Here is a 15,283-nt window from a genome sequence, read left to right as displayed (position 1 = left end):
AGTGTACACGTAACACTGTAACTATATTATCGTAATAATTTTAAGAAGTCAGACATTAAACGAAATTCTATCCACTTTTTCACAGACCGAATTGTTTAAATTTGTATCAGTTTATTTTAACACAGATTAGCCTGATTTAAAAAAAAATGAACTGTAAAAATATTAATTTTGAAAATTGTTCAGATTCAGTCTTGCAAATAATGGGGGTATGGATTTTTTTAACTGATCAATTTATGCACGAAGTGTATGAGTATTTTCAAACTGCAATTGCTCAGCCAAACTGTAAGAAGTATCAGCACCGTAACATTACAGTACATGTATATTTACATGTACACTCTCGTAATGCCGGTAAGTTTCGAGCCATTTTTTTTTTAATTTTTTTTTATAAATCGTGCTTCTTGTGACAGCAAAATTACGATGATGTCGTCATAAACCCCTATTTCTATATTGTTTTTACATTAGTCCTCGTGTTTCAGATTGCAGAAAGCGCGCATTCAAATACGCCGATTTTTCATTGATCCACTTTATCATCCCCTTGTTTATTTGGGGGAAAAAAAAGGGGGGGTACTCTTGAGCTACATATATTTCCCTCTCAATATATGACACAACTTTATTTTACAGATTTTGCATGCCCATTAAATTTTTTGTCGTAAGAAGCTTCAGGTCAATATTAATTAATTACACTGTTTTTTGTTGTTAATTATACGATTTCACTGGGAATGGAAAAAAAACATCATGTATCATATACGTATCAAACAGAAATAAGAAGACTTTTGTTTCTGAAGTATTAATTTAAAATAATTAATCATAGTTAGAGGAGAAAAATCTTGATTTAGAACTACGGGGTATTCATCAGGATCATCCTACGATGAAAAGCTCTCGTTTTCAGTTGCTGTGTCTAATTAACGATTAGTTCAAATAGAGTAAACTGTGTTTTAGAATCAGATAGCTCATCTGAAAACATAATCACATTTATACTTACAAAAATGACTAAAATTAAACTCAATAAAATACGGTGAAATTACACTAGATCTAATGCGTTATTTACATCAATGGGTCTTTGTGACGTCATAAAAACACAAAATCAAGAACGATAAGCGGGTAACAAATTTATCAAGTGGACAAGTTTAGGCCTTCATTTTTCAGTTAAGCAAAGGCAATTTTTTTTTACTAAACGTGATTTGACTTTCTTTCATACCAGTCTTTACGTTTAAAGTGTAAACTCCTAGTGTTAAGAACTGTTTCATATGACCTTTAACACAGCGTCATAGGCTTGACGTCATAGTTGAGCAGTTGAGACGTCATAGCTTAGAAGTTGTGTGTCAGATTGAAAACATTAAGGGGACGAAGGACATATGGTCACATGACTGTTTATCTACGTCATAGTTTCCGTTTATGAATAGTGCAAAACGTGTAAACCATCGGTTCTTGTATAGACTTTTGACAATTTATTTTGATTTAATTACCATCTAATATGAAAATAATAAAAAAAATTTAACATTCTTGTAAACATTAACAAATTACGGAATATGTTGTTCCACTCCTCTGATTCCCTACACTGCGCGTCCAACAAGTCGGTGACGTCATACACAATCTGTCAGTACAGCAAGATCATACTCGGTGAATACTGGCAGTATCGTTGTGTAAAAACAGGTCATAATCAATGTATTATGAGATATTTTGAGAAACGGGGAACATAAAAATTATTTTTGTATGGCTGATGACGGAAATCGTATGTAGGTATATCTTATTTCGTTTATTTAGCTTACGTGTGACGTCATAGTTGGTTTTTCCCGTACTCCAGAAATGTAAACATGACACGTTTTTGCCATGCTTATGTCTTGTTTAACGATGTCCTGAGCAATATTAAGGTCAGCTTCACCATTCGATATTTTTACAGTTAAACAATAAAACGAAGGACTTGCATTTCAACGTAAATTTAAAAATATTGAATGATAGATTTTTTTGCAAATTAATTTTTTTTGTTGTTTAAGTTGTCCTAAAAAGTACGTAATTTTCCCTACCCAGATGCAGTGTAATAGAAGAAACTTATGTTTCCGAATTTTAAACCCTATTCATACTCTGAAATATTTTAAAATATAGATGTCCACTGAGATATTTTTTATGTATTCATAAAAAATCCAAATATGGACAGAGTAATTAGCCCGCAAATATGGAGAATCAAAACTCCACTTAGACACCGTAGGGCATAGTATTTGTCAATCAATATCTCTAAAATAAAGCAAGAAACCTAATGAAATAACTGCTTTAAGATATGTGGGACATACTAAATAAGAAATATACAAAATATGAAAAAAATTGAATGACAAGTATTTTTTCAGCTCTAGGTCCTTCTTCCCCTTAAATAGCATGGATTTTAGCAACATATTTAGGAAGAAATTTGCAGTTTTAGCTCTATCAAGATGCTTAGTTACTATCTCTATCGTATGAGAGGCCAGAAATTATTTTTACTTACTTTAATATCCTTTCACACTGTGAGAGAATATCATTTTTGGTATTCTTTCACACTGAGAGAATATCACTTTTATTCAATAAATAAATCACAGTATTTCACTGTTGAAAATGTAATAATTTAACAAATTATATTAAAAACGTATAACCAAGTAATTATTGCTATAGCGTACCAATTTATGGAATAAGGCTGACTTAGCGCGTAGCAGGTATTCTGTCACATATTTACATGTACAAATCTGAACCTATTTTAAAACAATAATCACAGGTTCAGCAGTAATAAATTTCAAGACCATGGCTGATCGTGAAAATGCTAAAACTATACTTTTAAATTACAACATCTATATCTAGCGTTACTTATAATCAATATGATAGCTGAAAATAATACTTTACAGAAATACAATGGACTTTATTTCAAAACTTCACTCGTTCTCTCTTTCAATCAAAGAAAATATATTACGAGAAGATAAGAAGATGAAAGTAGAAAAGAGATAAATCGTACTGAATGTACTCTGTGTAATAATCATTACCGTCTTCCTTGGAAGACGGTATACAGAGTTGAAGTATTTTACAGTCTTCGGACTATGCACTTCCTCTCTTTTGTGATTGGTAGAAATTGCATGATGAGAAAATTTTCAATTATTTCATTGGTTGAAATGCTGTTCAAGGCAAGGGAGATAATTTTCTGATGATCTAATTTTCGTACGACTTAACAATTTTTCAAAATTTTCAATCATAAAAAAATATGACAAAACGAACAGTGGAAATTGGCAGTATTTAATTCCAAATAACATGCCAGTTTTTTCATAGCAATTACCAAAAAACTTTTCTATATTTTCATTGGTAACAGAATTGATTTTAATTGCATGCAAGCTTTACAGTAAGTATGTATTCTTTTTCCCTTTGCTTTGCACTGTCTTAGTCTCGTTCAACCAGACGCTCGGCTGTCTCCGTAAACTCCGCCCAGCAGAGAGCTCATCGGAGTTTACGGAGACAGCCGAGTGTCTGAATGAACGAGACAAGCACTGTCTTTCTAATCTCGGCAGCATTCGGCAACACCTCGGCCGATTCATACCTCATCTACATAGGTTTGCCGAATGATCTCGGCAGCAGAGCCGAAGTTTACAGAGACAGCCGATCATCTGTCAACTTTTCATTTGGTAGGTTGTCAGAAAAAAAACTAATGAAGAAATACAAAGCCAAGGAATTTTCAAGAATTATACACCCTGATAGGTTTAGGTCAGTTTACTGTTTAAGGTTGTTGCTAAAGACGGTAAGCTTTTTGAAAAAGCTCTACTTGTTGGAATCTTGTAGTTGTAAAACACCTACTATGGTAACCGTCGCCCACGTGGCGCAGTGGTTAGAGCATCTGCTCTAGAGTCGCGGAGTAAGGAGTTGATCCTTACGTCGCGGGTTCGAATCCAACTGCGGGACGTGGAGACCGGTCCTTCGGGTGAGATTGTATAAACCGAGGTCCCGTGTCGCAGTAGGTGCTGGCACAAAAAAGATCCCTCACTGCTCAATGGCCCTGAGTGCCGAGCATAGGTCAAAATTTGTAGCCCTCCACCGGCAAGTGGTGGCGTCTCCATATGAGTGAAAAATTCTTGAGAGGGACGTTAAACAGCAAACAAACAAACAAAACTAAGGTAACCAGTCGAGAAGTGAGTACCCCCGCACACTACCCTGAACAATAGAAAAACTCTGCAGTAGTGTTACAAAAAGCATCTCCCAGAAAATACCTCATATTATAGTTATCCCTCAACCCTGTGAGGAAACCCGTCACAAATCGTACTACATGTATTTGGATTCGTTTCCACCTCTACTTCCAATACTATTCAGTGTTATAATTACAAATGAATGTATACAAATATTTACCTGTGTGCACTAGTGGGTTTTGTTCATGTGATTTCTTACTTTTTTTATGGAAATCCCCGTAATAGTTGGCAATTTAGTCATTAATCTGCTGACCATTGGTCAATTTTTGATGACACTATTTTGATTGTTCAAGAAGAATAATTATAATCTTTGACTCGGGGGGGGGGGGGGGGGGGGTTCGCTTAAATGTCCATTAAATTTCCGCAGGTGAACACTTCTCCCGTTGAAATGTCCAATAAAGTTCCTGCTAAAATGTTAATTAATACCTTTGGAAATTCCACAAAATGTCCTGCATCGGAGTTTTTTATGTGAGTTAAGAGGGAAAAAACAATTTAAATAAAATCTGATGAAGAAAAGCATGACTACTGGGATTCAAGTTAGCGTTATAGCCCATAGACCTTTTGTTACTGTTAATAATTTTTTCTTCCATTTATTAACAACCCTAAAACAAAAAGAAAAAAACATATTGTATACTTGAATATGGGAGATTTAAACATTATATTGTAACAGATATGCTTTCGCATCATGTTTGTAAATAAAGATTAAATAAGCGAATGAAAGCTCCCCATGGTTTGTGATTGGAAATTATTTTAATTTCAACGAGTTGTGTTTTCTTTCACCGAACTGTTGGCGAAGTACATGTATTCTTTTTATTGTGAAAATTAACAATGAAAAGAAATTCATCTACTTTCAGTACCACTACGTTTCTTAATGAACTTCGGCTCCTAAGCAGAGTTAAAGTGGTGGATAATAGCAAAATTGGAAGAAACGCCAAGCAGTCTGGGAGACCCGTGCGGATAATTCACGTGTACAACAAAACGCACGTGGGTCGCCTTGGCGACAGAGTCCTTGTAACCATAGAACACGAAAAAAAGAAAGGGTACATCGTGGGATGTAAACAGAATCAACAACCGTTAATTCCCAAGTTTGACAGCAACAATATAGTTCTTGTTGACGATAATGGACAGCCATTGGGAACACGTATTAGGACACCAATTCCTTCGTGTTTGCGATCCAACACGGACCCGAACTTTGTTAAACTGTTGTCTCTAGCTACTACATTTGTATGATGTAATTGTCTAGGTTTGCGTGTTTGAAAGTCTAATAAAGAAATAAATGACATTTTGAGAAGTAATTATATTCTTGTGTTTATGGAAATGATTGGTATAGGAAAATTGAAAAGGAATGATACTGTAGCTGTTATATTATGCATATAATATACATTAAAGAACTTTATTGAATATAATCATGCAAATTTGTATGAATATTTTGAAAAAATTCTTCAGTGAGATCTGGACGCCATTAATCTTCGTCGTCACTTCCTCCCCGGAATCGGACTCCCGCCGTACTTGGAGTGGATGGTTGAAGAGTCTCTGTCGGAATACCTCGGCGTTTACCGGCTATAGCACTCCGGAGGGAATCCTCTCTGTACGGATCTTTTCCCTGTTTTATCTGATTATGTATAGTCATAAGTTCCCTGAAATAAACGTTGGCAACGGGAATGAAAAAGGTCATTGAATTTCGATACCATTCAGAACAATTAATTTGAAAACATACTTTAATTCAAATCGGCGCTCTCGGGTTTCTTGTAGTGTTCTTTTAAGTTCATGAATTCTGTACTTGCTGATGTCTTTCCCAGAATGCTGTAAACAGATAGTGTAGTTTGATGGAAATGTATACTAGTCTTAATTAAATGGCTTTATGGATATCTTAGAAGTAAACGGATACAATGTACATTAATATGCGCACGGAAGCACTCTTTCCCCATAATATACATGTAATATTCCTCCCCCTTTTTCTGTAAATATTTCCGGATCGTTCCACGCATTTTGACCTACCTTGATAAGTTCAACCACATCGTCTGTTGAAATAAGGACGCCCTTTTCCTCATACGACTTAGGAAAGAGTTCCGTAAGATCCACATCTTCTTTGTCGCAGAATTTGACGATGTACATCAGACTACCCATTAGTGGATCCAAAGATTTCTCCCTCCTGGAGGGTGGTAATCGGAGTGTCACATTGAGGCCCCGTTTTTCTCTCAGTTTGTGAACCAATAACGCTAACTCTGTATGTGCATCTGTTCCCTGTTTATACATTGAAATTTAAAAAGGGACATATATATTCTTTCCTGATTAAGAAGTGTCAACACAATAATAAAGTGAAAAAGGGTAGATAAGTTCAATCTGATATTTTTTGTTGGCGAGAACAAATTAATGCTGATCTCTTCTGCGTAAATCAGTTTGCTTCCATAATGGCTAGAACAAGCACCTGATTATTAAATGGATTTTTTTTTCTGTTTTCTAAGAACACTAGTATAGAGCTAGTGTTAAAGGCTTCTTACATCAAGTTCCAATGTCTGTAACGGACTTCTCTTCTTTATTTTGGATGACCAGGGCTTAAGAAGAGTCATGGCTCCCTCAGAAGTAATCAGGTTATAGGACAGCTGTAAAAATCAAGAATTTTAATATGAATGGCAGAATTATTTTAATGTTACCCATTTTCATATATTTTTAGTTGTAGTGGGGCATTTATCAAGTTTTGCAATTTGCTCCTTATATTAATTTGCGAATTAAAAAACTTAAAAAATATTTAGTACTTGATGCTGAAGGTAGAAATTGAAATGGTATTACGAATTATTTCTTTTGTTAACAGCATTAGTATATTGCGTTAGCTATAGGCTAAAACTATGAAATATTAGAAGCGTCGAAGTTCAAATACAAAATCTATACCTTTAAAGTTTGAAGAGCTTTATTTAAGGGTAAGACCCTGGCAACAACCGTTGCAATATCGTCAGGAATTCTGTTGGCTCCGAGATCAAGAAGGGTCAAGGTGGAATTGAGGCGAAGGCATTCAATTAAGGAACACCCCCCTTCTTTGCCGACCCCATTCATGTTTAAAATGAGACTGTGTAATCGTTGGTTGTGCTAGAAATAAAAAAAATGTTACAAATCAATGAAACTCAGTTTTATTCTGAAACTTGCTTTCAGATTTGAGATTCAATTTGTAATGAGAATTAAAGGGTTATCATTGAGGAACAAAACCAACCGAAAAAAACTTATTATTTCTTTTACAATAAATTTCAACGTTATATTTTGTGAAAAAAGTAAAATCCATCAAAATGCCAATGAATCTTCTTATTTATTTTAATAAATGTATACACTTTTTTACAGAAATTTATAATTTTAACATACTGCAATATAACAGTCCTGCAGCTCTGAATATTACCTTTAGTCCTGTAGCAAGGGCCTGGGCACCAAAACGAGTGATCTGATTCCAGGACAAATCTAAAATCTCCAGAGAACTGTTGGATTCTGTCAAAGGAAAGTAAGCATGGCACTATTCTAAATGACAGAGTGTGTGCAATGTAGTAATAAGGTAGTTCAGATACTAGAATGTATGTACAATGTAGTATTGGATATTAGTACAAGTAGTTGTATATGTGTGCGTGTAAAATTATATATTAAAATAAATTGTAATCATTGAGGAGAATGAAGTATTAAAATTTGAAACGGCTTATCGGACAAACTGGTCCAAGCATGCGGTTAAGGACCCTATTTACACTTCACATTGAAGAGTTCCAAATGCATTGTACTTTTATTCAGTTAAAGTGATCTGTCCTTTGATTATTAGATGTACCCCTCCCCTTTCAATTTAAGTAAGCAACATTTATTTCTCTTCAACAATACGTCGCTGTCGTTGAACACTTCAGGTTCCCGACGTTGAAAATGAATTAAATCAAGTCTACACCGGGTAGACTTTTTTTCAGTCGAAAAAAATCACTAGTGTATAGAGATGTTCTTAACTGTAAGAAAGATTACTCTAAGCATGATACATTTTTATCTTCAGCTTTGATTTGTTTCGAAATTACCTCCTTTGGTATATATAAAATTTAATTTGATTGAATTTCATGTTAATTTTGAAATTAAATAAGTTAGAAAAATTACCAGTAAGGTGGACAGAGAAAGTAAGACAGAATTTCCGTTTAGCATTAAGAGGTCTACAAAATATTACTTTAAATACAAAGAAAAACCTTAGGGGAAAAAAGAAATACACGCACTATGTAAAAAAAAAAACAACAACAACAAACAAACGTTCCACTAAGTGTTAAAATACATGTATAACAAACCAACTTCACCCATTTACCAATATGAAGAGGTGATGAAAACAGTTGTAGGACTGCAAACTTTACTGGTAAATCACCCTTAACAACAACACTTGCCTAAACTTTTCCCAATTTGTGTGGCTGCCTCATCCCCGATTCCGTTTCGTCCTAATAGGAGCTGTTTCATATATTCGTTACTCTGAAATAAATATAACCTCAGTCTACAGAAAGCAAAAGTTTTTTTTCACCAATAACAAAAAAGTATCGAGTGATGACATTATCGTACCTGTAATATACTGGCCATTAGTTTACCCCCAAAATCCTGAATTTTGCACCCTGAAAGAATCAAACACTACTTTTCAAAGATTTTTAAAACTACTTTTCAACTATTTTTTTAAATTTAAGATAAAATAATTAACTATAAAGTATTTGTATATAAAGACATATCCCCTATTACATTAGTTTTTCAAGTTTGACTCAGGTCATAAAAATCAGCTAAATTTCGTACAAGTATGTAAAATTTGGCTGCATTTTCCATAATGGCTAGTACAAGCGCCTGATCTTTTCGTGTAGCCAAACGTGTCTATTATTTGATGATACAATTTTAAGAGCAAAACATCTACATAATTTATTAAAAAGGAAATAAAGCACTTTTAATAATGGTATGAAACTATTCGTATCCGTACCTGTTAAATCTACTTTTCGTATATGAGTATTATTTGTGAGTATGTATCGCACCACCTTGGCTCCTGGGATCCCTACTGGGTTATTAGCCAAATTCTAAAAGAAAATGCAAAAAAAAAAAAAAAAAAAAATCTTTTAAACCACCCAAAACACTAACACACGTCTTAATATTTTTCCATTTGCATTTTTAAAACGGAAAACACTGAAAGTACATAAAAAACCAAATGTTAAAGGACTTATCGCATGTTTCTAAATTATTTGAAACTAAAAGCGTATTATGTTCCTTATGACCACAAATGATAAATTCTGTGTTTTTACTGTGGATAAATCACGGTAATTAACAAATTATTGACTCAAATGAAAACCCCTGAATTAAAAATCTAAGTTAATTAGATAGCGATCACGTGACCCTGTGACGTCAAAGGCGACAATGGCTGATCAGCTCTTCATTAATCTTACTAAAATATATGCGATACAACCTGAATTTTCTGCGTTGTGGACGACCAAATCGCTTATTTTATTGATATAAAATTGAATATTCAACCTTATATGTTAGAATTGTCAGCAAGAAAAAATCTGAAAAATCTGTTAACTTTGTAAAAATACCAGCGACGATAGCGAGGGAGACGCAGCGAAGACGAAGAAACACGCAATAACAATGCAATTTGATTTGTCATCTTATCACATGTATTAACTTCTTTGATTCACATATTGAACATTATATAGCTTTGTTATTCTTTGTTTTGTATATAATATTAATTTATGCAAGCCTTCATACGTTTTTTAAAGTATGGTGATCTTGAAAAATAAATTCCCGATCACGAAACATTGCCGTAATTAGAGCTACAAGTTCTAAATGTTTTGAATAAAAAACGAAAATATCTTAAAAGCCTTATACCTTAGAACTAATTAATGTTTCTGTAGTAATTGAAAAGCATATAAGGAATTAATTTTTTCAGCATTTTTGGTAATTTAGCTGCATTTGCCATTGATAGCTCCGTTAATAGTGTTCATATTCTCATCTCTCTATCACCGAATTGTCGCCTATGACGTCAGAGCAGTATTTCGCCGAAATTCGACTGAAATATGCATATTGCCGTATTTGAATTTCAACTCTCAATATCTCCCAAAATATGCTTTCAACAACGTTTATTGTTTTTAGTATTTTAATAAATAAGGTTATAGATAATATTTTTCATAAAATTACGATTTTTGTAAGATCATGCGATAAGTCCTTTAACGTAAGTCTAGAACAGTCCCGATAGGGCTAATCCCCTTTCCGCGGTCGGGCAACTAAAGAAAGGACATATTTCAGAATAGACTGAAAAGGAATTCTTCCATCATATAACCAGCTCTACTGTTTTGTACATATAACAAAGGAGTAGAAAAGTAACACTTGATCTTGAAACTTTGCAACAGCCATAAACAGAATAATGGTACTTGATTTAGTTTCTTTTTGTGAAAAGATTATTGCAACCAGACTAAAACTGTTGGAGGACTAGCCTTTTGAAAGAATTTCATAATTTTTTTTTATTTTTAGTAACCATGGTAAGACCGCTCATCAAGAATTATGTATCTCAGTGTAGTTTACTTGCGTGCAAATCAGAGCAAAACTGTAGGAAGAGAAGCATTCTGAAAGTATTTCACAGAAAATTCTTTACTTACTAATCATGGCAACACCATTATTCCAAATCAAAAATACTATCGCATAAGCTCTTCTGGTCTCTGACCAGTAGAGCTTAAAATCATAATGTAAATTTCTGTGTTCTTTATCTTCTTGAATTTTAATAGACTGAGGGTTGTTACACCTCTTCTGGTCGTTAGCAACCTTTGTGTCAAGCATAAATATATGACTTTCCACAATATTCCATCAAACCTTGACCCTGTCTACTCAGTATTTTTGCGTCAAATACATGGATGATTACAATCACGTACACGACGGTCCTTCAAAACAAAATTATGCTTATTAAAATTTTGCATTTCTGTGAACTTAAAAATTGTACACCAGTGACCTTGACCTTGTAAAGATGACTTTGGTTCAGGGTTTTTTTTTAAAATATATTCCTATGATCCCAGACAATCATTACGCCAAATACTGAGTATCATATTATTCAGTTACAAAGTTATGAAGTGGGCAAGAACTTTACACTTCAAACCAATGAAAATGTCCTTGTGACCAGGATATTAGGTCAGTATCCTATATGACAACAAGCAACCTATGTGCCAAGTATAATCCTATAATGTTTCTCATCTTAAATGTTTTGGCCAATGCAACAGATTAAAAAATGTGACTTTGACCTTGTCAAAGAAAGAGGGCGTACAAGGCTAGGACAATCCCCCGCTCTGAAACAATATTTTTCTCAATTTTCAAAGATCACGGAAAAGTTATATTTTTTCTAAAATTATTATTATTATTATTATTTTTTTTTTTTTTTTTTTGGAAATGGCATCTTCAACAATTCAATTTATTTATTGAATGACTTATTGGTTGATAATTTGTTTTTGTGAAAGTTGCGAGTTAAGCATATTTATTGGAAAATGGGTTTATTGGAGCCATAAAAAATGATTTTTGAATATGAATGGGTCAAGTCTCAATTCTACATTAACGTTTAAATGACGGAAAAGTAAATGTAAAATCTAATTTATGTTTTTAAAAAATATTGAATCTGAACCCATTCTATTTGAAAATCGAATATTTCTGAAAAAATCATACGCTTCAACAAACTCGTTTATTTAAACCACACTAACACACATCAATGACAAGAAGACTTCGTGGCGTTATGGTTAACGCATTCAGTCTTACGCCTAACCATGTGATTTGGAGAAAGTTCGAATCATGTTTGAAGCTTTTTTTTTCTTTTCACATATCTTAAAAATATATATGTGAAAAATAAATTATTTATCAATAAGTTATTCAATAAAATAAAGGAAGCAAATGTGTAAAAGATGATATTGATAATACAATTTTTGAAAGATATAACTCTATATGAACTTTTAGAATTAAGAAATGTCTTTTTCAGAGCGAGAGATTGTCCTTGCCTTGTACATGTACATGTACGCCTTCATTCTTACTCCGGGTTAGGGTCTGTATACAACCCGCTAGTCACAATCAACCTTTGTTTTAAGTATGAGCTAGTGTTCGATGTCAAGGTTGTGGCCAAAAAATATTCGATTAAAAACTGCCATACACACTTTGACCTTATCCAAATGATCCTGACAAAGACTTTACGCTAAATCGGTATGTATTATTTCTTAAAGCCCGAGAGCGATAAAAACATAATCTTCGGAAAAAACTTTCTGAGGACAGATAGAGTCAGAGATCTGGACAAAGTTCAATATATATCCCTAAACTTGATTACGGGGGGGGGGGGGGGGGGGTAATGAACGTACTACATGCTAGTGTATCATTAATCAATGAAAAGAAATGACACGTTTAGGTTTATACGGAAGATATTTTTTTCTTTATCGGAGTTTCTGCTGATAAGATTCCACCATTAAAACAAATAAGATGGGTCACTCATTGCATCGTTTTCTTTAAAATTTAAATTGTATAATACTTATTTCACCAACATACTATTTCCGAGACATAATGGTTCTGGAGGAGCATCTCTGCCAGAGCATGAATGTGTTTTCCTGTCATTCCATTGTCTTCTAGGTCTATTTTGGAGAAGGTTAAATTGTCCTAAAGAATTATAATCAAGATTTACCGTTGAGATAATAACATATCGAAACAATTCTAAGAGGTAATGCGTACATCATATTGAAATAGAATTGTCCATTGGTAATAATTGACAAAATGCTCATGCCTTCATCTCGTATCCCATTGCTGTGCAATCATTCTTGCTGAGATACCTATACCGGAGTCGTATGTCGTCATCTGTTGAATGACGTATGAGGTAGTGATTGGGTATTACGTTCAACTTCCTACACATGCGCTTATATTCCGGGAAAACTCCATCATCTTTGATTTGTTTTGTTTTTTCGTCAACAATAAGCTCAAGTCCAACTGAAATTTAGATTATGCTAAACATGAACCATTTTTTTCAAGGAGGTGGGGGAAAGGCTGAAAACAATAATTATTGAATACAGTCAAACTTCATTATCTTAAACCCGCTGGGACCGAGAAAAAACTTTGAGATATCAGATGCTTCGAGATATCGAGGTTGAAATACATAAAGAAAAAGTAGATGTTTTTTTTTAACTCACTTAGACATATCCATGGTATTCGAGATATAGAAGTTCGGAATAACAAAGCTCAACTGTATTTTAAATTGACTTAAGCGAGTTTGTACTTTTAATTGGCTTCTGATATTTTCACATAGGGACACCGGACCAGAAGTTTTGCAATATAGTAGCTAATCTTTCATGTTACCTAGCTCCTGATCTAAATCTGTATCGTAATCTTCATCTTCACTGGAAATTTCCTCTAACCTCTTTTTCTCCAATCGACTCGGCGTTTGTATGTTCCAGTACTTTTCCAACTCAAGCTTTAATTTACTGTTTCTAAGTAAGCGTTCTTTCTTCTCGTTATATTGTTCCTCTGTAAGAATAGGCACGTACTCCCATGGTTTTGAAGACAGATGTTTAGAGACCGTGGACTTAACACTTGTTGCCGAGTGGATAGGGCTCGCCATGTAACTGTTCATCTGCCTTTTGCGAATCTTTGCACTATTCTTTCTCAGTCGTGAAACATTGAGGCTTCCGGTCCCACTTCCGGGACTTGATGGCTCGGAAACGAAAGAAAGGGTGGCGGATCTAGGCGGGAAAACGGATGGTGGTGATGTTGATGTGTTGATGTCATATCTACTTTTGTCCAATGCAAAGGTCTCCATAGCTAAATTTAATCAAAACCAAGAGAAGATGTTTGTTATTGCAAATTCCAACACATTGAGAGAGAGAGAGAGAGAGAGAGAGAGAGAGAGAGAGAGAGAGAGAGCGAAAGCTTACCGTTAAATTTTATATTTTTCACAGCTACATCGTCAGCCATAACTAACAACTCGCAATGGAATACACCATACGGGGATTAAATGCAACATTATAATCCTGATTAATCGCCTTATTGTTAATTAAGAGGTCAATCAGTACTAATGATCCAACCTTCAACAATGTTCATGCTTTCTTTTAAATTTGAAATTTCTTAACCTCTGCTATTGTATGAAAAGTATCAAATAAGAATAAAAAGTGATCTATTTAAACATCCATATGAAATATTCACTGTTTACCTATATCTGTGATTGTTTGCTTACTTTCCCCTTAATCCATATGTGTTTGCATATAAAGGTTTGTAAATCGCCAATACAATACCGTGAATACACTGTCATTTAAAGAGTAAATGGAAATTTATAATAGGAATTAATAATACAGATGTGCTCTGGTAAAAATCGAAATACTGAGAGGCTCTTGACTTCGTCACGTTTGAATTTCAATAATATTGGTTCTCACGCGTAAAAATTCTGATCAATATACTTTGTTATCTCCATTTTGTTTAAATTGACTTCGAATTATTATTTTTTTTTCAGAATATCTTTCAATCTTTATTATGGCAATTGCCAGTTTGAAACAAGTGGTCTTATATTTTCAGGGTAAACTGTTCAAAGTCGTAAATAAGGGACATATAGATATTTTTTTTTTTTTACAATATCATTCTTTGTAATAATAATAAAAATATATATGTTTTTTCCCTGTTCATACTCTGGGAACTTATTTATGTGAAATCTAAATGATATTACAAGTGAATTTAGATTACGCTAAAAAAATGTCTTAAACAAAACTTTAATTTAGTTGAAAAATATTCTAAAACGAGATTGTTAAATTCTATTCATTTTTTTAAATCTTATTTTCAATTCTTTAAAATTCGGTTATTTTCCTTGATAAAAGGGACTAATGTGCAATGAGTCCATCAAACGGACATTTTTGTTATGATGACTGAGATATTGAACATTAAATCATGCCCTTCCCTCTACCTTCCCCTAATATCACCGCCTTGGTTCTCCCCCTGTTTATTTTGTATTTTTCTGCACATTTGTTGTTTAGAAAGTGACATAAACACGGCATTACATTACCACTGTAACTCTGATATGCCGATTACTGCACCCTGAATTCTTTGTGCTACACTAATCTCTCGTGTGTGTAAATTCTCGATGGAATCTG

The 15,283-nt window shown here is 33.7% G+C and overlaps 2 protein-coding genes across 2 annotated transcripts; one reads left to right on the top strand and one right to left on the bottom strand.

The window, feature by feature from the left end:
- Positions 1-5,015: 5,015 nt before the first annotated feature.
- On the top strand, positions 5,016-5,417 carry LOC133182899 (large ribosomal subunit protein uL14m-like). The gene has a single exon (XM_061317748.1). The coding sequence runs from the start codon at positions 5,016-5,018 to the stop codon at positions 5,415-5,417; it is 402 nt and encodes a 133-aa protein (XP_061173732.1).
- A 226-nt stretch (positions 5,418-5,643) lies between these two features.
- On the bottom strand, positions 5,644-13,965 carry LOC133183979 (leucine-rich repeat-containing protein 74A-like). The gene is made up of 12 exons (XM_061318852.1): positions 13,506-13,965; positions 12,940-13,139; positions 12,708-12,815; positions 9,136-9,229; positions 8,736-8,785; positions 8,567-8,648; positions 7,573-7,658; positions 7,077-7,271; positions 6,689-6,790; positions 6,186-6,431; positions 5,905-5,990; positions 5,644-5,824 (listed from the first exon to the last, which is right to left on the bottom strand). The coding sequence occupies exons 1-12, from the start codon at positions 13,963-13,965 to the stop codon at positions 5,650-5,652; spliced, it is 1,884 nt and encodes a 627-aa protein (XP_061174836.1). The 3' UTR covers positions 5,644-5,649.
- Between the last annotated feature and the right edge of the window lie 1,318 nt (positions 13,966-15,283).

Source organism: Saccostrea echinata, unplaced genomic scaffold (genome assembly GCF_033153115.1).
Source record: "Saccostrea echinata isolate AGI-Se365-2 ecotype Australia unplaced genomic scaffold, CSIRO_AGI_Sech_v1 ptg000009l, whole genome shotgun sequence".
In the NCBI taxonomy this organism is placed as follows: domain Eukaryota; kingdom Metazoa; phylum Mollusca; class Bivalvia; order Ostreida; family Ostreidae; genus Saccostrea; species Saccostrea echinata.
This window is presented reverse-complemented; position numbering and strand designations above follow the sequence as displayed.